General features: G+C 47.7%; 1 protein-coding gene across 1 annotated transcript in view; it reads right to left on the bottom strand.

The window, feature by feature from the left end:
• IGF2R (insulin like growth factor 2 receptor) overlaps positions 1–19,790 on the bottom strand; it is a 99,458-nt gene that overhangs the window by 73,861 nt on the left and 5,807 nt on the right. The window contains exon 2 of the mRNA XM_072829853.1: positions 6,442–6,581. Within this exon, the coding sequence (XP_072685954.1) occupies positions 6,442–6,581 (140 nt within the window). The remainder of the gene's footprint in view (positions 1–6,441; positions 6,582–19,790) is intronic.

The following is a 19,790-nucleotide window of genomic DNA, read 5'->3' as shown; positions in this document are numbered from 1 at the left end:
CACCGCACCCGCCCGCCCGTCCGCCTCGCCGTCTTCCTCGGCCCGCTCCGCCCGGTGGCCGGGACCGGCTGCCGACCCCGGCACTCGGGGAGAGGCCGCAGCGAACCGCGGCAGACAACGCGGCAACCGGCCAGCCTGGCCGTCCTCCCCGGGCGAGAGCCGGGCGAGGACTGCGGGGCCGCGGCCAGCACGCCAGGCCCACGGCCAGCTCCCGAGGACGGCGCCAAATGGGCTGGGCCGCGCTCGCCGGGCCCGCCAGACCGCGCCGGGTCCTCCAGACCGCGCGCCGGGCCCGCCAGACCACGCTCTCCAGGCCGGGCCCGCCAGACCAGGCCGCACTGGCGGGGCCCCAGCAGACCAGACCGCGCAGGGTCCTCCAGGCCGCGCTCGCCAGGCCGGGTCCTCCAGACCAGGCTGCGCGCGCCGGGCCCGCCGCACCGCGGGCTCCCGGCCGGGCCCGCCAGACCAGGCCGCGCTCGCCCAGGCCCGCCAGGCCCGCCAGGCCGCGCCGGGTCCTCCAGACCGCGCTCCCCAGGCCGGGGCCGCCCGACCGCGCCGGGCCCGCCCGACCGCGCCAGGCCCGCCAGACCGCGCGCGCCGGGTCCTCCAGACCGCGCTCTCCAAGCCGGGTCCGCCAGACCAGGCCGCGCTCGCTGGGCCCGCCAGACCAGGCCGCGCTCGCCGGGCCCGCCAGATCGCGCCGGGTCCTCCGGGCCGCGCCGGGCCGCGCGCGCCAGGTCCTCCAGACCCCGGTCTCCAGGCCGGGTCCTGCAAACCCGGCCGCGCGCGCCAGGCCCACCAGACGGCGCTCTCCAGGCCGGGTCCGCCAGACCAGGCCGCGCTCTCCAGGCCAGGCCGCGCCGGGTCCTACAGACCCTGCGTACCAGGCCCGCCAGGCCACGCTCACCAGGGCCCGCCAGACCGCGCCGGGTCCTCCAGACCGCGCTCTCCAGGCCAGGTCCGCCCGACCCGGCCGAGCTCGCCCGGGCCCACCAGACCAGACCGCGTTGGCGAGGCCCCACCAGACTAGACCGCGCCGGGTCCTCCAGGCCGCGCTCGCCAGGCCGGGTCCTCCAGACCAGGCTGCGCGCGCCGGGCCCGCCGGACCGCGGGCTCCCGGCCGGGCCCGCCAGACCAGGCCGCGCTCGCCTGGGCCCGCCAGACCAAACCGCGCTTGCCGGGCCCGCCAGGCCGTGGCGAGTCTGCCAGACCTCGGTCTCCAGGCCAGGTCCGCCAGACCGCGCCGCCGGGTCCACCAGACCGCGCGCTGGGCCCGCCAGACAGCGCTCTCCAGGCCGGGCCCTCCAGGCCGCACTCACCCGGGCCCGCCAGACCAGGCTGCACTCACCCGGACCCGCCAGACCCGGCCACGCTCCACAGGCCAGGCCGCGCCCGGTCCTCCCGACCCTGCGCGCCAGGGGGCCCGCCAGGCCACACTCGCCCGTACCCGCCAGACCCGGCCACGCTCCACAGGCCAGGCCGCGCCGGGTCCTGCAGACCCTGCGCGCCAGGCCCGCCAGGGCGCGCTCGCCCGTACCCGCCAGACCCGGCCACGCTCCACAGGCCAGGCCGCGCCGGGTCCTGCAGACCCTGCGCGCCAGGCCGCACTCACCAGAGCCCGCCAGACCAGGCCACGCTCCAGGCCTACCAGGCCTCGCCTGCAACCCTCGGCGTCCCCGGCCGAGCCCAGCCGAGCTCGCAACTCGGCCTCGCTGAGGCTGCAAGCCCTGGCGATCCCGACTTCGCAGGCAGCCTCAGGGCCCACCGTGCGGCCACCGGGCCTCCCCAACACATCGCTCAGAGCCTGTCAGGCAGGCAGGCAGCCCTCCCCGTGCTAGTCACCAATGTGCTCCAGCAAGACTTCCCTCTTCCCCACTTCCCTTTCTTTATTGTGTCGTGTCCTTCAACGTGTACTATTCACGTGTTCTTTCACCAAATGAAGAAAAGAATCCTCTCCACCCAATTTTTCCCTCCAGCTGCTGCCTCATTTTTCTGCTCCTCTTTATATTAACACTTTTAAAAAAAAGAGAGAGAGAGAGAGAGAGATTTCTATTCTTGCTACCACCAATTACCCTCCCCACTCAAATACTGCCCCTTGTCCCCTGCACTGGCTGCTCCCCCCAGAGCTACCTGACTCACTCCCTCCACTCCAAGTCTTTGCTTAAATGTCACTTTCTCAGCGATACTTACCCCCTTTAATATTCTTGAACACACACTCCTGAGACCTCCAGCACTCCTGATTTTCCTTCCTTTTCTTTTTTACAGCACTTGTCACATTCTAGCGCACTATCTAGTCACTATTTCGGTCTGTCCCCCACAACACTATTAGTATGTAAGATCCACAAGAAAAGGGATTTTTGTCTGTTTTAGTGCTGAGTGAGTCATTCAAGTATTTGTTATAAATAAATAAATGATTAAATGTTGTCTGTTTCAAAATATAATTTATACATGTATCTTTTAAGATGTGACTTAACCAAGTGAATCAGAAGACAATATACTACAGTTTATGGAACCCTTCCAGTAGTTAGGTGGTGCCAGCATATCTGCCACAGTTACCAATGCTACCAAAAAAACTACCGTGTATCAAAATCTGTGTACAGTGCTAATTCCTCTACTGGTAAGACTTACAAAAGTAGGTTATGGGAATAGAGGCTTTAAAATTTAACAGCTATTGCCAGACTATCAGGAGAGACATAAATTATATCTAAGTCTCAACCAGATTATCATCTTAAATAACCAAAAGAATTACATGGTTTTAAGAAAAGGAAAGAATACACGGCTTGAAAGGAAAAGAGATGTTCACATCTTAAGAGTCAGAGATGCAAAACTGAACCCCGTGAACAACCTGGAATGGCTGTTCTAGATTTATCTGACCACATACAAGAATCAACAAATAACAATGTCATCTAAAGTCAGGGGCCAGCCTCTGTACAGTAAATGAAGTCACCTGATGCAGCAACTACAACGGGATCCTCTGTGTCCTATCCAGGTCACCGACAAGAAGCCGATCAGAACCCCAGGCTTTGGCGGTAAGTAACCACAATGACCAGTCTTTCCTGACGTGTATGTTACCTCAGTTCTGTGGGCAGGTAACAGGCTTCCTGAAGTAGATCTACAGCTTTTAACCCTCAGAAAGATTAATGACGTTAAGACCAAAGAATTAACATTTGGGATGTCAGGAGGAAAGTGAATATATTCGGTATTTTTACATAATGGCAATGTTCAGTGTTAGGACTGCAATCAATCCACAGGTTATAACTGAGCAATTGATTGAAACTTGTGACATAGTATTTAGAACATCTAAGAGAATTTCAGGCTTATTATATTTATGTTTAAACTATTAAATTTATAATAATTATTAGTAGTACTTAAGGTCTCATGGTCAGATCAGACATATGAAGCACTTTAAAAGGAAATCATATAGGTCAAATGTAAAAACCATCTTAAACTGTGGTGAAGACAGCTCCACTAGGTAGTAAAAAGAACCAAATGTTGTTCACAGGTCCCATAAAATGATTGCTAAACTCTGCTAGACTGATATTTGTAACAATATAATTTGCCTAAGGAAGAACACATGATTTTTTTTAATTAAAAATAATGTAGTATTGTTTAAACCAAAGTTGAGGCCTTAATATTCATTTCTAAGAACAAAAACAGCCTTTGTGGGCACCATAAAACTCCTATCAACAATGATCTTCCCAAAAGAGTTACAGACAACCATCCTCCTGTAGCAATACAGGCATGTGCCCTTTCTAGGCTCTGTGCCAACACTCTCTGATTCAACCATTTAAACTTCTGTCAATTTGATAGAAGAAAAATGAGATTTCATTATTGCTTTGATTTGCATTTACACCTGGCTTACTAATGAAGTTGTATTGACCATATGGGATTTCTTCTTTTGTGAACTAACTGCCTATCTTCAGACTTTGCCATTTTTCCTCGGGTTGTCTGTCTCCGTTATCATTTACTAAGAGAAGCTCCTACCTCCCCTAGATTATATTTCTGTTTTGCTAGGTTTCTTCCCAATGTTCTATTGTCATTTTACTTTTAATTTTAACTGATATGAAATTTCTGTTATAGGGTATGAAGGAGAGGTCTAAAGCTGTTGTAGCAGATAAATAGCGAAACTGCACCCCAACTTTTGGTTATACATTAAGTTTTCATATGTATTTTAATCTACTACAGCTATATAGCTTTTCCACTCCTCTGACCTATTGAGAGCTCCAATTTTTGTGGCTGTTTTCAAAATTCACATTGTTTTCTTTCTAGCAAGTTCATACATAAGAAGTTAGGTTCTCAGTTGTCCTCTCACAGCCAGGAGTTCAGATTTCCCATCAGGGTTCCCATTTTAGCTCTGCAACTGTCCAACATGACCCTATGACTCCAGCCCAGAATAAGTACCCAGGCTCTGGAGTCCACCTGTCAACATTCGAATCCATAATCGTGCAACCTCTAACCAGCTTCTGTATCCATTTTGTGCTTCAGTTTCTCCATTTATAAAAACAGGAGAAAATGAAGTCATGTACTTCAAGAAGTTGGTGAATGAGCTAAATAAGATATTTTACTTAAAAATATGGCTGGCACATAAATGCACAAAAAAATTAGTTATTATTTAGTTATGAAACCAAATTTATAATAACAAATTCCATTATTTCTATTATACAACACAAACTAGCAAAATTAGATCTGACTCAAGATTGTCTTACTGGAAGGTCATTCGCATTCATTCTAAACAAGAGTTTGCTCTCTTGAGCTGAAGAAGTGGGTCAATGAGGGAAGTAGCCACCACCTAGCACACCATTCTCTCCCTTCGGGAGTGTGAAACTCTGGGAAAAGTGTAAGTAAAATGAGCCTAGAAACTGCTAGGTGACATCAACCTGTAACTTAGCTTTTTAACTCCTCTAGTTACCTTCGGCCTCTTCCCTTTAACCAGCCTTTCCTATTCCATTCTACCCAGCTTTCTTAAAAAAAAAAAAAAAAAAAAAAAAAACATTTTGCCAGATTACCTCCCCCATTACTGTCACAAAGAAACTATGATGGATCCACTACCTACATCTCAGAAAATATCAATTCTCCTGCCTGGCTTTCAAAGCCACCCCAACTTGGTTATTCTCAAATTCTGTCCAGCCACACCAACTTCACAAATCATCCTCCTAGTGACTTATCTGCATCCAGTGTCCATCTGTTACACTGTACTTTCATCAGCCAGAAATACTGTAGTCAAATATTAGAATCAAGTCAAGAGGAAGACTATCTTTTCTCTCTCTGAAAATCTGAGGAACAATGACCAACAGGCCCACCTGTGTCCTACAGCAGGAAGTTGGCCACCTCATTTGCACGTTTTTAAGCAGAACACAAAATGAAATTTGTCTCACCCAAGAGTTCAGAAAAACCTGGTGCTTTCTCAGATCTCTGTCCTGAGCCTCAACTCCTTTTTACCACTGTTTCTAGTCTAGACAATGCCCTTGTTGGGAGAGAGGGGAGCCAAGAGAAGTCACTTGTCACGCAGACCTTACTCTTAACCCTCTAAACGATACTTCCTCAAAATCCTTTTTAGCCGTGTTTAGGAATTTTCATTCAAAATGACAGACAGAACTACCACAGCAAGGCAACCCTCCCAAACTCCAAAAACCTGCCCAGGAGCCTCTACCAGCTACCACACACATCTCCACTTCATGACTATCCTTCACCATCACATCTTACTGTTCAAATTGCTCTGGTCAAAGGTCACCACAGACATTCATGCCACCAAACCCAGGGAAATACCCACTGCTTTTAGGTCTGCCCTCCGCCTCCATCCTTTACGCATCTCCCCCTTGCCTGCTCCACATAACTCAGTAGGCCTGCCGCTGTTGGCCAACTTGAACCCATCATCCTCACCAGAAGAAAGGGATCCTAACCCAAAAAGAGGGCATCTGGGGAAATGAAATGAAAGGAAAATTTGCACTTTTTTTCCTCTGGGATTGGCAGTCCTTAGGACCATTAAATTTTTAAGGTAAGCTTAAAACCAATGACCATCTTTGATCCCATGTAAATACTGACAGCCTGAGACTCAAGCACAGAAGAAAGCAGAATCATAGGAGGGGGTGAAGAGGGACTGAGCACCGGAAGAAATGAGTGTGAAGGAGGGAGAAAGGTAAAGACTGGGTTCAAGAAAAACATGAGAGGGCAAGAAGAGTCATCCAGGAAACATCCTTCCATACTAATGAATAGAAAGTTGCATAATTCTTCATGATTTTTCATGATTACTATTCCACTAGATGGAAGTAATCTAATTTAATCTCATGTTGCACACATTTAAATTGTTACCACTTGTAACCATCATAAAACATGAAATGTATATATTATAAGCAATATATAAGCCTGCATATAGATAGCTAGAGTCATTTTTGAAAAATTGGGATCTTGTACATTCAGTGATTTAAGGGTAGTTGTACTTACCCACGGAATAATAGCTGTTTGTCTTCACGTCGTACATACAAACAGCACTTGACAATCCACACTGGTCAATATTCATGTTTCCACAGATGTTGATCTTATAAAGCATGTTATTTTTGGTATCAACAGCTTCCCATGTATAACTAGAAAGGAAGAAAAACAATTTGTCACTGTCACTGATCTGCCAATAATTAAACTTCTCCCTAGTTTCACATGCAAGCCATTTACTCCAGGACTACCACAACCTAGAAGACATACTTCCATTCGCCAAAAAATCTAAACGCAAACTATGTTACGTTGAACAGAAGCCAGGGCAGAAACCACTAAATACCGCCTCGCTCTGGTTCCATCCACCCTGAGCTGCCACAAGACTGACCATCATCAAAATACTTAAAAATTCTACCATTAATTTAAGAATATCAACTCACATAAGTAACTACTCAAGAATCATGTTGAATATAAGATAGTAACCTTTCCAATCACATTGGAATGCTGAAAAACCAAAGGACCGTTTTTAACTTTATGTTATATAAAAACTAGTTACAGCATGAAAGATAGTTCTCTTCTGGTTTTACCTTTTACGGCCACAGTTGAGACCCAAGCTGACAAGACAGACTTGTGCAATGGATCCACTATCTGATTCAAAATCAGACAAAATTTACTTTAGTTTGATCCACTCTATCAAGCATTTAACATGCATTAAAACTCACTCTCCGCAAAGTAAATACTGAGTAATTGTTAAGGAGTCGATCTGCATACTTGGGACAAAATAATGGTTTGTCAGTTCTGTCAAAACAATTATTCTCAATCCTCCACTCTTCCTGGGGAGAATGTTTTGTCCGTTTTGTAAAATAGGGGTCATATCCTCAGCAAAGCTAAAGACAGGAAATGAGGAAAGTTGACTAAAAAGCTCCTTTGCAAAATGCAAAGATACTGTATCAATTCAATAGCATCCCTGAAGAGAAGTTAAATATGAACTGCTTAGGTTCAGCCTAGTCAGGAGTTGTGGGGGGTGAAGGGGAGGTGCTTGAGGTTGCTAAGCTCTGAGACCACTCAAGTGTAGCAGGAGTGTATCTCCCCAAAGCAATACCACCTCGAGGACAGAACTTAGAAAGCACTGGGCTCCCAGCTCCCAGGCGGCTCCGGCTCCCAGGCATAGCAGCGCACTTCCCAGGTCCCCATTTCCACGGGGCCTCAGGACAAAGGCCCGCACAGAGCACAGAACACCCGGCAACATGCCCCTCCCTCCCCTCCTCCCCAGTAAGGGAGGAGCCCCAAAAGTAGGGTTGTTGGCTGGCAAGGAGCCAAGCATTCTCCTGAACTTAGGGCTGGGGGATGATTGAATTTACCGGGAAGCATAGAGACATAAGCACACGGAAACACTCAGGCAGGGTGGCAGGATGCTCTCCTAGAAGGCTCTGACAGCCACTACTGGAAAACCTGAAAAACAGGCTGCTGTGCTGGGCACAGTGCAGGCCTTGCAGTACAGGCCTTGCGGTAAAGCCAGGTTCATAGCAGTGACAGCGGAACTATGTTTCTTTTTTCTTTTTCTTTCTTCAAGTATAGCTGACACAGTGTTACCTTAGTTCCAAGTGTGCAACATAGTGATTCAATATCTCTACTCCTTAGGCTGTGTTCACAAGTGCAGCCCCTGCCCGCCAGCCTACAAGGCTACTGACCACACACTCCCTAGGCTAGGCCTTTTATCCCCATGATTCTTCACTCCGGAACTGGAGTCCTCCCACTCCCCTCCACCTATCCCCCTACCCCTCTTCCGTCTGGCAACCACCAGTTTTGAATTCAGCTGCTTTATCAGCAACCCTTTAGATTTATCTCCTAAAGTCAGGAAGGCTAAAGGCAAAAGAAAATAACCCAAGTATTCCCAGGCATGAGAAAGTCATCAATAAAGGCCTGTTTCCTTTGACCTTCACTAACCTTTATTCATTTGCTTCACAAATATTTAAGTACTTCCTGCAGGGGCACTGAGGGGTGCAGCGATGATCAAAGCCAACCAGAAAATCCCTGCCCCCCTGGAGCGTGTGCTCCAGGGGACTACAGAAAATAAGCAGGTACATAAATTCACATACTTCGCTGAGCGCTCCCGGCAAAAAAACAAGATCGCCTGTACTAGGAAATGAGCAAGGACCTACTTTAGACTGGCAAGTCTTCTGAGATAGCATGTGCCCCAGGAATCGAACAACGAAAAAGGAGCAACTCAGGGGAAGAGATGGTGGGAAGCATATTCCAGCAGATAGATTAGCCACTGTTGGGCCCTGCGGGGGGGGGGGGGGGGGGGGGGGGGGGGGGACTTAGCACCCTGATGGAAAAGAGGGCAGTGTGGGGGGAGCAAGGTGGGTGAGGTCAAGGAGATGAGGAAGGCCGACTACACCCTACACTGGGGGCTTCACAGATTCAAGCGGCAGTTTTGATTTTGTGCTTGAAACAAAGGAAGGCCAAAGACACTGTGGATCTTATTTTAAAATTTTAAGCTAGGGGTTTTATTTGCAGAGTACTAGTAAAACTTTTCTATTAATTATAGCTAACTAAATCTCTTATTCAAGAGCCATGACTATGTTTTTCTGGGATACTAGACGTTGAATCTAAAACCTTAATAGTGGCATCATGAAAGTGTTTCCCAATCCTAAGTATATGAGAGAGGTACATAGAGGTATCATTTTAGAATGAATCAACAACTAGGAAATCCACACAGGACCTAAAATGCTATGCTTTTCTTAAAACAGAAATCCACTGCTGATTTTGCAGAAGTGGTATTTAAATAAGGTAGCTGTAAAGAGTGTGTGTTTCAGGAGCAGAAAAGAGATGAAAAAAAGAAACTGGGGAATACTGTCTTATCTAATCAGTGTCCCTGGAAAGAAAAATGTTGCTCTATTCAATTTTCTTTTCTTTTCTCTATTTGCATTTGATACTTAGTCAAGACTTAACAAAACGATCAGTGGTTATGGGAATGAGGAGTAAAGAGGATCCTATGAAAGTATTTGAGTGCTGGCTTTCTGCCAGGGGTTGATATAACCACTTACCACAGAATAGACCCTCCATGCTGGCACCTTCAATGCCACTCACAATCCCAACCTCAAATACCTGGGTGTAGAGTCCTTCATCATCTCACGTAAAAATGAAGGAATGGCCAGAGCATGTTTCTAATCTATACTACCAAACTTCTGGAAAAAAGTATTTGCAAGCCACGTAGAAATGTACTCTACACACACACACACACACACACACACACCCTCACAACAGTGCTCATGTGCGTGTTTTAAATATATCTGCTACACAAAGATCTCCTGCATCAAGTCAGGTGTGAAAGCCCAGTAGGCATTTCCTTGAATCTGTAACACTCAAAGCAGTATCAAGTCTTCTAGGTCACTGTGGCTCTATGCTATCTTCCAGCCCCTCAGAGGGAAATGACAGGACACAAGGAGGTGGAATGGGGAGAACCGCAAAGGCCTAAGGAAGTGGTTGGTCAATGGGAAATAGCATCCATCAGCCCTGCCCACTAGCCTTGTGAAATTCGGCCAACATCCTCAGAGGAGGCAGCCAATTCCCAGTTGAACTGCTCTTCTGGACACACCACCATCTGCGTGAGAACCCTGGCTCTGAAAATTAGCAAAGGTAAGTAAGGTCCTTGCCATTCTACCGCATTTTCCAGTGTGTGAAATGCAGTAGGCCAATGTCCCCCTCCCACTCTCAAAAAAATTCAAATTTATTTCAATGCACACCTGACACTTCTAGATACACACGTAGACCCAGAAAGTCCCCCAAGATCCACAGCTGTGATGCCACAGCACCAGCACTGCCCCACACACAATGCTGGATCTCCTTAGGTGTCCCCAGCCACACAGGGCAGTCAGGGCCTCCCCTCCCAGAATGATGACTGCGGGCCCTGGGCCACTAGGGAAGAAGGCTGCAGTGGGCCAGGATGGCAGCACAGCACAGCTCTCCCAGCAAAGCCACCCCACCCTTCTTCCACTATTCCGAGCGCCTCAGCCTGGGAGCCAAAGATACCAAGGCTCAGAATATCAAGCTCCTTGCCCAACGTCACGCAGTTATGAAATGTGCCAAGTCCAGCTCAGCTCCAAGGGCAAGTGCTTAACCACCAACGTGAATTGCCTCATTTATTTTTAATTCTTAAAAGTTTTTTTTTTTTAACTTCCCAGAAAATAGTTTCAATTACAACACCACAACTGACAAAACACCCCACAGAACTAAAATGAGAGATTCCGCATCGCGGAGATTCCCAGGGTGAGCGAATCCACCTGCGGAAACGCTGGGAAGGAACCTGTGCAAGATCTAGGCTGCCCCGTGCCACATGGCCCAAGAGACTGTAACTTTCTGAACTCAAGTTCTCCTCGTTTTCCACTTCTGCTGCCCTCTTGCACAGTTTGAATGGCCAAATGCCAAAGGTGCCACCTTCTGCAACCTCTCTTCCCTCACCCAGTGGTTTCTAAGGAAAGGATATCAATCCCCTCAGCCCCCTTTCCCAGCGCTACCCTCACCCCACTTGTGGATCCAAGCTGGTTGAGGACTTCATGGAGAAGGGACTCATCTCTGATTCACTCTCCTTCAAAGTGAGCACTTAGCTTGGCAGCGAGTGGCCCTTTCATACCCCAACCCAGAGTCCAAGAGTGTCACCAGGAGCTCAGAAACACCCTGCCATCACTCCTGCAGATCCAGCGGGGAGCAGGGGCAGAAGTCACACACAAGGCAAATGACTTTAAGATGTCTCTGATTTTAAAGTGAATTCTGAGCCTGAAATATGCCCTAAACATGGACAACTAATTTCATCATAAAAACTGAGCACACAGGCTGAGTCCTCCCTTTAAAGGACGCTTAAAACTGTCTGGCCCCGACTGCAATCCCACGGCCTCTGCCGAAAGTCAGTCGGTGTCTGTCCAGTGGCACAGAGGTTCCATTTTAACCTCATTTGGTTTAAATTTCATAATATCCTGAAAGGTGTTGGCAGATTACCAGCGAGAAGGAGGCACACAAGTAGCATACTGTCAACCAAGCCAGAGACAGGAAGGCATTTCTACTTTCCCAATACTGCTCCAGCAAATGCCACAGGCAGAACCCATCCTGGTCAAGAATAAACCCATGTACGGGCAGCAACAAAGAAGCAAAGCCAGCTGGCCAACACAACTGCCTAGAGTTCAGAAAGCTTAATGAAGAAACACAAGGCCATCTCCTCTGAACGAGGTCGATATGTCTGTCCTAAAGAAAGAAAATTCCAAAGAAAAAGCCAGAGAGGTACTAGACAAAATGTGTAAATTATTTGAGGGTAATGTCTTCCTGGGACACCTCTCAGGTTTTCGTAACTGTCATCACTGAATATCTGCAAAACTGCAATATCTTGCAAAATAGAATATGGGTTTCTCTCATTTTTAAAACTGCTAATGTCTAAAGTAAAGGACATAAAATTCAGTTATACAATGTAGGATGTGCCCAACTTCCTAGAGAAAAAAAAAATCTTAGAAAACTTGAGTTCCCTCCCTCCAACACAAAACAGCCCCATGCACTCCTCTTCTTCACATGTACTGCCACAAAGCCACACACTTTTGAAATATACCTTAGTTCCCTCACACTCCCTGAGTCTTGGGGTTATGGTAATGGTCATGTAGCTATTAAACTTTTTATTACTGGCCTACAATTAATTATTGGTTTATAAAGCAGTATAGAAACATGATGGAATCGGTAATAAAATTAATAAGCATGTGTGAATCTATAATTTGGTTTCTTAAAAGAAAAAAACACACAAAGCTCAGTAAAACAGACTAAATTCACACAGCACAGTAACGGGGCTAGAAGAATGTTTTTCTGAATCCGGAGCGAGCAGCAAATCTAAAATTTTAGGGACAAGGGAAAAGTCTTTCCAACCTGAACATCAAAAAAAGACTTTCCTATTTTTTGGCCTGCATCCAAGTCCTCTTGCAGAACATTCAGGAAATCGTCTGGCTCACTTCTGCCCCTTATCATTACCAGATAGTTTCTCAGCTCGTATATCCAGCTCGCTAACCTTCAAAAATCTGGAACAGTCTCCCAAACTTCAGAAGGGGGAGGGGGCAGGCAGGGAGGAAAAGGAGGGCGCGGAAAGAAGCAGGATTTCCAAAATGGACATTGCAGCAGAATGTCAAGAGCTTAATGGAACCACCGTTGTGGACGACTTTCTGTAGCTGACACGAAAAGAGAAGAATCTGATTTGGCATGATAAATCTGCGACCTGGTCTGAAGGCCAGGAGACACATGAGTTTGACACAGCATGGCAAAAGCATATATAGGAAGTACTTCACTTCCTATTCTAACAAACCCACAAAGCTGTGGATAAAGATATGAGGCCTGCACAAAAAAAAGAAAAAAGAAAAAAAAAAAAGAAAGAAAAAGAAAAAAAAAGAAAAAAAGAAAGGAAAGGAAAGGAAAGGAAAGGAAAGGAAAGGAAAGGAAAGGAAAGGAAAGGAAAGGAAAAAGAAAGAGAAAGAAGCCAGACATTAGTCTTTGGTTTTCCCGGGTGGTTACACAGGGTCTGGGAGCAAGAAGCCAGTTGGCTAGAGAGGGATCCAGCTGGAAGCAAGGCTCTAAGTCCACACCAGAGCCTAAGGCGCTAGGGGATGGTTGGGGGGGTGGGGGGCAGCAAAGTTTTCAAACCATCACCAAGAGTGACTAACAAAGGTCATGTGAAATAGAGAGGGAGGTGAGCTGCACTCGGAAAGGTGCCATGGCAAGTGGAAGGAGCCCAGAGACATGGCTCCAACTCCCACCCCACCCTGAGCAGCTGCGTGGGACACGCTTAATCTCCCGAGCCCCGACTTCCTCATCTATGAAACTCAGCTGCTACACAAAGTCACTGCGAGGAAAATCATGACCAGGAATGTAGAACTTTTGAGAAACTAGGATTTAAGGCTTTCATCTGATCAATAGAAAGCTTCAGGCTGCTTAAAAATGGAGTTTACAAAAAAAGGTACATTGGCTTGGAGCCTCCTAAAGGAATGTCACGTAACACAGGTCAGGAAGTGGAGGGAACAGGCCCCTGTCTTGGGCCATCTCCATGGAGCTGGAGATGGGGGTCCCTCAGGACAACGCATGTGTGTACACACACACACACACACACACACACACAAACCCTACTGCCTCCTAGGTTCTCTCAGGACAAGAGATCCACTTTGGACCTACACATGCCTGGGCCCCATAGCCACCAGTTGCCACCAGAACAGAGGCCTGATGAATTTGAATTTCTGGCAGAGGAGCAGGGGAAAAAAAACATGAGACCTTCCTAAGGAGGTTCCACTGCAATGCAAGAGGTGGAATTCTTAGTAAATTGGCAAGGGCCCCTCCACAACACAAAGTTCCCCAAAAGACTGCTTGTCCTTCCTCTGCTATGACCATGGCACTTTTTTGCTCAGGTCAACTCTGTGGTGTCAGGATGCAGGCCTGTATTTCAACCCTAATCCCTCTGCGAGGATTTTTTTAAAAATCAGAGTAATTACCTGGATGTTCCCATACTTTGTTCCTCATGTGCATAAAGAAAAGTTGGATTACAGGCTAAACCTCCTTAATTATATGGATGCCTGAATTCAACTGCTTTTAAAGCCAACCCACCAGCCCACGGCATAGAATTCAAACCATAATGCTCAGTCCCCTTGTAAGCTGTCACCAGTGTCCCAGAAACCCCTCCCAGACTCAGTGCAATTCCAGCAGAGACGTAACCCCAAGGGCAGGTCTGCCCTCTGCAGCATAACGCCCCTGAGGCTGCTCTCAGGTGCTAAATCTTCTCCAGGCTGGTGAGGCTGACACAGGAGAAAAATCTCTGCTTTGAAGATGCCGGGGTCAAATGTCAGACTGGCGAAGACAGCTCAGCAAAACCTAACACCCAACTGGGAAAAGGAAACACACAGGGCACTCCTTTAGTGCCAGGACAGGTATCACCTTTATGAGTTCATTTTAAAAGGACAGCATTATCTCACCTCAACTTCAAGAGCTCTCATGAAGAATAAGGGAAACATCTATGAGCGACTTCATGGCTCACACTTTTGCTGAATGGTCTGCAAACACTCACTCAGCTGCCCCCAATCCCTCCGGGGCGGAGGGGGGGCGGTTCCCTTTTCCAGCACAGAATGATGGCCTGAGAGAAGAGGCAGCCACTTGCTGAACTGCCACCCTCAGCAGAGATCTTGCTTCTTGCTTCACTATGGAAATTAAAATAGAAACTTCCAGATTTCCATCATATCTACCAGTCTACCTGCATCATCTTCACACACTCCCATCACTAAGGCCCACCCTTCCTGGTGCCCTGGCTGCCAGACCTGTCCCCTATTTGGGGACAGCACCCAGGTTTTGTGTTCTCTCTCTCTTTTCCTTCCTTCTCTCCCTTCACCCTGGATCACCAATCTTTCTCTGTGCTGGTTCACTCCCTTCAGCATACCAACCTTTTATAATAGATCCCACTTTTTACAACCCTCTCCCTTGACCCCACACACCAGTGCAGTATCCCCCCCACTGCTCTGATCCCTTTACAGCAAACCCCAAACTTACTGTTTGCTCGTCCTATCATGCCCTCTCATTCCCTTAAAGCCAACTGGGCTTTCACCCACCTCTCCACCAAAACCTGTGGTATCCTCATCAAAGACCTCTGTGCTGCCAAATCCACTGGTCACTTAGTGTCGTGGTACTCGGTGCTCCACATGTGACACACCTGACCACTTTCTTCCTACAACCCTGCCTTCCCTGGGCTTCCAGGACATTGCGCTCTCTTGATTCTCATCCCATCTCCCTGGCAGCTCTTTGTCAGCTTCCCCTACAGGTTCCCAGCATCCTGCAGACCTCTGAGAACAGGGTTCCTCAGAATTTGCCTCCACCACTCCCTAAGGACTCACTCAAGTGCTTTCTAGCTATGCAACAGCAGCTCCCAAACTGACATTCCCAGGCTCGGACATTGCCCTCAACCCAAAGACACTGCTCTAGCTGCCCACCCGACCTCCCCACTCAGATGCTAGATGTAACCGAACATCAACATGGCTAAGCCAAACTCCTTGTCTTCCCCCTAAACTGGCTTTTCCCCCCCATCTCTGAAAACAGCAATTCCATTTGCAATGCAACTTCCAATTGCACAGACTAAACCCTGCACTCGTCTTTCTCACCTCATATCCCGGACACAATCGTCAGAAAATCCATCAGCTCCACCTTCAAAATATCCAACTCCGACTACTCTTCACCACACCCTTTGTTATAACCCTGGTCCAATTACTGTAACTTCTTACCCAGTCTATCAAAAAACCCAGCTTCCCCCTTTGGCCACCCCCACCCTATATCACTCCTCTGCTCAAAATCTTCCCAGGGCTCGCACCTCCCTAGGAATAGAAGCCAGAGTCATTGCAATGGCCTATGGGACCTGACACCCAGCTACATCACCTTCCCTCTGGTTCCCTCCTTCTGTTCCCTTGGACACTCATGTTTTTCCAGCCACAAGAGCCCCTCTACCATGTCCTAGCCCCACCAGCGTGCTCCCAGCCAGAGCACCTGATACAGGGTCCCCAATTTGACCCACTTCCTGCATGGTCTATGTTTTCACATCATCTTACAGAAAGGCCTTGGAAAAGTTTGTCCTGCCTTATAGAAGGGCCCTGCCCACAGCTCTTCCCTCCCTTGGTATCAACCAAAGGCGGACTGTACAGAGACAGAAAAGAGCTACGTGGCTTCTCACTTTGCTTGTGGTGAGGAACACATGTACAGCTCACAGCAGGTGAAGGAGTCTCAGAGAGACAACAAGGGTGACTCAGTGGAGATGCACCCTTGTCACTTCTAGGAATTCACTTCTTTGGCACTTCCAGTTTGGTGGTTTGGTTTTCTATTTTCAGACCAGGGGCAAACAGCAGGGAGCGTCGGGGGAAGTTTTTGGTTTTCGGTACAAAACACCATTTTACAACTGTGACTGGCTGCAGAGTGGAGAGAACCTACAGACAGCAACAACTGCATGTGACACACAACCAAAATCCAACAGTCCCCTGGCTCCTCGATGGGCTCTCTGCATGCACACATTACTGCAACACACACATGTGCATGAAGGATACTGACAGCGCTCGGGCACAAAGGCTCTGATTGAAAAGCCAGCTCCTGAACTTTCCTCCCAGGCCGCCCACTGGCAACCACATTTCAAAGGCCACCTTCCACTGTTCCCACATGCCACCATCTTTCCCTCCATTGGTTAAAATAAAACCACGAGTAACACCTTCACGATCTAACTTCCTGCATCTCTCCTCGCCCTCTGTGAACCGAAATACTTGTCAGAATCCGCTCCCTCCATCCAAGGAAGCTACCCTCCATATGTTTGCTCAAGGACAGCTGCCCCAGCAGAGCTAAGAGCACACCAAAGCTAACAGAAAAACCCCACCAAAGGTCTCTAGCTGCTCTGAAAGGTAAGTTTCATGCTCCCGGGGACCGGAGCAACCAGCCTTTCCCCACCCCGCTGTGAAGGGCTGGCGCCCTGCCGCCCCCCTGCGCTGGCTAACATAGAGACGAAAATAGGCAGATGACACAGGGCTTCGGGCACCTCCAAATCCTCTCCAGCAGCAGCTGTCTAAGCTGAGCAGCACGGTGGAGCTGAGGAAGTACTTGCACATCCACCACCACCCCACCCCACCCCCGCCTTGCCTCCTGGCTCCCTGTTCCCACCTACGACAGACAGCCTGCAATCCAGCACCCATTCCCCCTTCCAGGGAAGCCCTGCGAGGGCAGAGAAGGGGCCCCTGCTGACCACTGACACCCATGCACAAGTCGGCTGGGGCTCCTTAACCCCTACAGGAGAGAAACAAGGAGGCTCTCTCTCTTTCCTTGGACCGTGGAACTGCTGCAGCCACCCCAGGAAGGAAGACAAGCCAAGAAAGCTGCAGGAAGGGGCCCAGGGCTGGCCTGACATATGGCATCTGGCATCCGCCCAAAGCCTCCACCTCCTATCATCAAACTCCTCCTTGTTTAAGGGAATTTGAGTTGGGCTTTCTGCAACTCACAACTGGAGGAATCCTGAAGGATGCATACCTCAGAACCACAGAATTTTGGATGCAAAATGGACCCCGAGAATCACACAGCCCAGTGGTTTCTAGACTTTTTCAAATGATGGAAACGTTTCTTTCTCAAAAGGACTCTTTGGGTGGAGTGCCAATGTATAAAGCGGCTAAAGAAGAAATGCTCTCTGGTTGAGGCAGAAGCCCCAAGGCACTAATAGAGAGCCCAGGGGGTACAGGATAACAGGCTAAAAATATCAGGAAGCTAACGCAGGAACTCTAACTTATAGACAAAAAGGAATCACCGCCACTGCCCCAGTAGATGAACATGAAGGGTGGGGCAGGCACTGAAATGCATTCTGATCCTCACACCACCCCTAGAAGCTTGACTAGCACCCTGGTTTGACACAAACAGAAATTAAGGCCTATCAGGACCAGTACCTGGCCTGAGACCTAATAACTAGTAAAGGGAGGGGTCCAAATTCAAACCCAAGACAGCCACTGCCCTCTCATGTGGAGGAAACTGAGATCCAGAGAAAGGAGATGTGCCACAGCCAACTCAACAACCCAGCTCTCCTGTGTCCAGCTGCAAGCAGGACACGTTGCACTTGGCCAGTTGTGATCAACACGGGCTTATCAGATATCTCTGGGCAGGCACAGGCTGGGAGGGGTGATACCTGGAAGGGCAGAAAAGTCTCGAGAGATTCGAGATTCACAGAGCAGACTCGAGATGCATCAGCCAGAGGCCCGCCTTGCCCATCCCCCAGACTCCCCAGAAACCATTTAGAGCCAAGAGCCAACAACTGCTTCCAGCCCTACCCTGCACAGCTGCACTAGGACAGGCAACAAATGTCCAAAAGGAGACTTACCGCCAAGACCACAATCAAGAATCACCAGTTATCAAAAGGGCGCCAACGCCATGAAAACGAGGACAAACTCCCCCAACAAAAGAAACTGGGCCCAAGGAAAGAGAATTAATAGAGCAATCAGAGCCGAACTTTACAACCTATCTTACTAGGAATGATGAAAGCTGTGGCAGCCACAAAGATGGATTCACAGGCAGCTGTGAATATACATCAACTGGAGACCTCGCTGAAATCAAAATTAAAAAAAAAAAAAAAACCAGAAAAGTTTAAGAGCTATGAGCAACAGAATGGCTAAGCTGGGAATGGGAGACAAGGCATTCTTCTGGAACTCTAAGTGGTAGCCAGATACAAAGTATTAAAGACAAGTCAAGCAGGACAAAGAATAAGTTACAATGAAGAAAAGCTGAACAGAACAATTATTGAAACTTTGACCCAAATGAAGAACAGTTTTTCCAAACACAGAACACTCCCAATTTGACTAGGTGCTAGGCCACAAGGGAAATGTCAATAAATTCCACCACATTTACTAGCCACCACGGGTGGAAGGGATCCATTCTAGGGAAAAAATGATTCTAAAAAATTAGTGAGTTCAGAGAGTTGAAATAGTTAGAATTTAGGTCCTGAAACAAGCTATTTAGAGCATAAAAATAAAAAACTATGTAACAAAGCTCTGAGTAGTACAGTCCTTAGAACAAAGAAACCTATAGCTTTAAATTTATCTCATATTATGTAAAATTATTTAAAATAAAAGATCTAAGCTTTTTGACAAAGTTACTAGGAGAGAGCAAGTTAACAAAATTGACAATACATGGTGATGGAGCTTGTGAACAAATGTAAAAAATCTTTAATAAAAATGATGAAGAAAAAAATGTACAAACATCAGAAGTTTTTAAAAATTTACCTAGAGATACAAAGAGTATTTTCAAAATTATAAGAGTAGCACACTACATATTTATACGTGAATGCAAAATTAAAATGACAATTTTCCAGAAAATATAGTTTTGGTTAAACTGGATCAAGAATAAATAGAAAATCTGACTAGATACATAAAAAAGCTAAAACTGAAACCATAATCAAAACAACTCCTCTACTGTACTCTACTTTCTCAAAGACTCCAGGCCCAGATAGTTTTACTGGTGAGTTCTACCAAAATTTAAGAAAGCGAAAACATCTATCTTACACAAAACTATTCCATGGCATATAAAATAGTAAAAGCTAATTATAATTAGCTCTTTCCACAAAGCAAACACATCCTTGATGCTAAATTCAGCCAAGACCAGCATGGCAAAGAAAATTATAGTCCAATCTCACTTTTAAAAAAGCTATAAGTGGGCAGCCCGGGTGGCTCTGTGATTAGCACCACCTCAGCCTGGAGACCCAGAATTGAGTCCCATGTCAGGCTCCCTGCATGGAGCCTGCTTCTCCCTCTGCCTGTGTGTCTCTGCCTGTGTGTGTGTGTGTGCGTGTGTGTGTGTGTGTC

Source organism: Canis lupus, chromosome 1, assembly GCF_048164855.1.
Source record: "Canis lupus baileyi chromosome 1, mCanLup2.hap1, whole genome shotgun sequence".
NCBI classification, from domain to species: Eukaryota; Metazoa; Chordata; class Mammalia; order Carnivora; family Canidae; genus Canis; species Canis lupus.
Note: the sequence above shows the minus strand (reverse complement) of the source record. Positions and strands in the feature narration are given on the sequence as shown.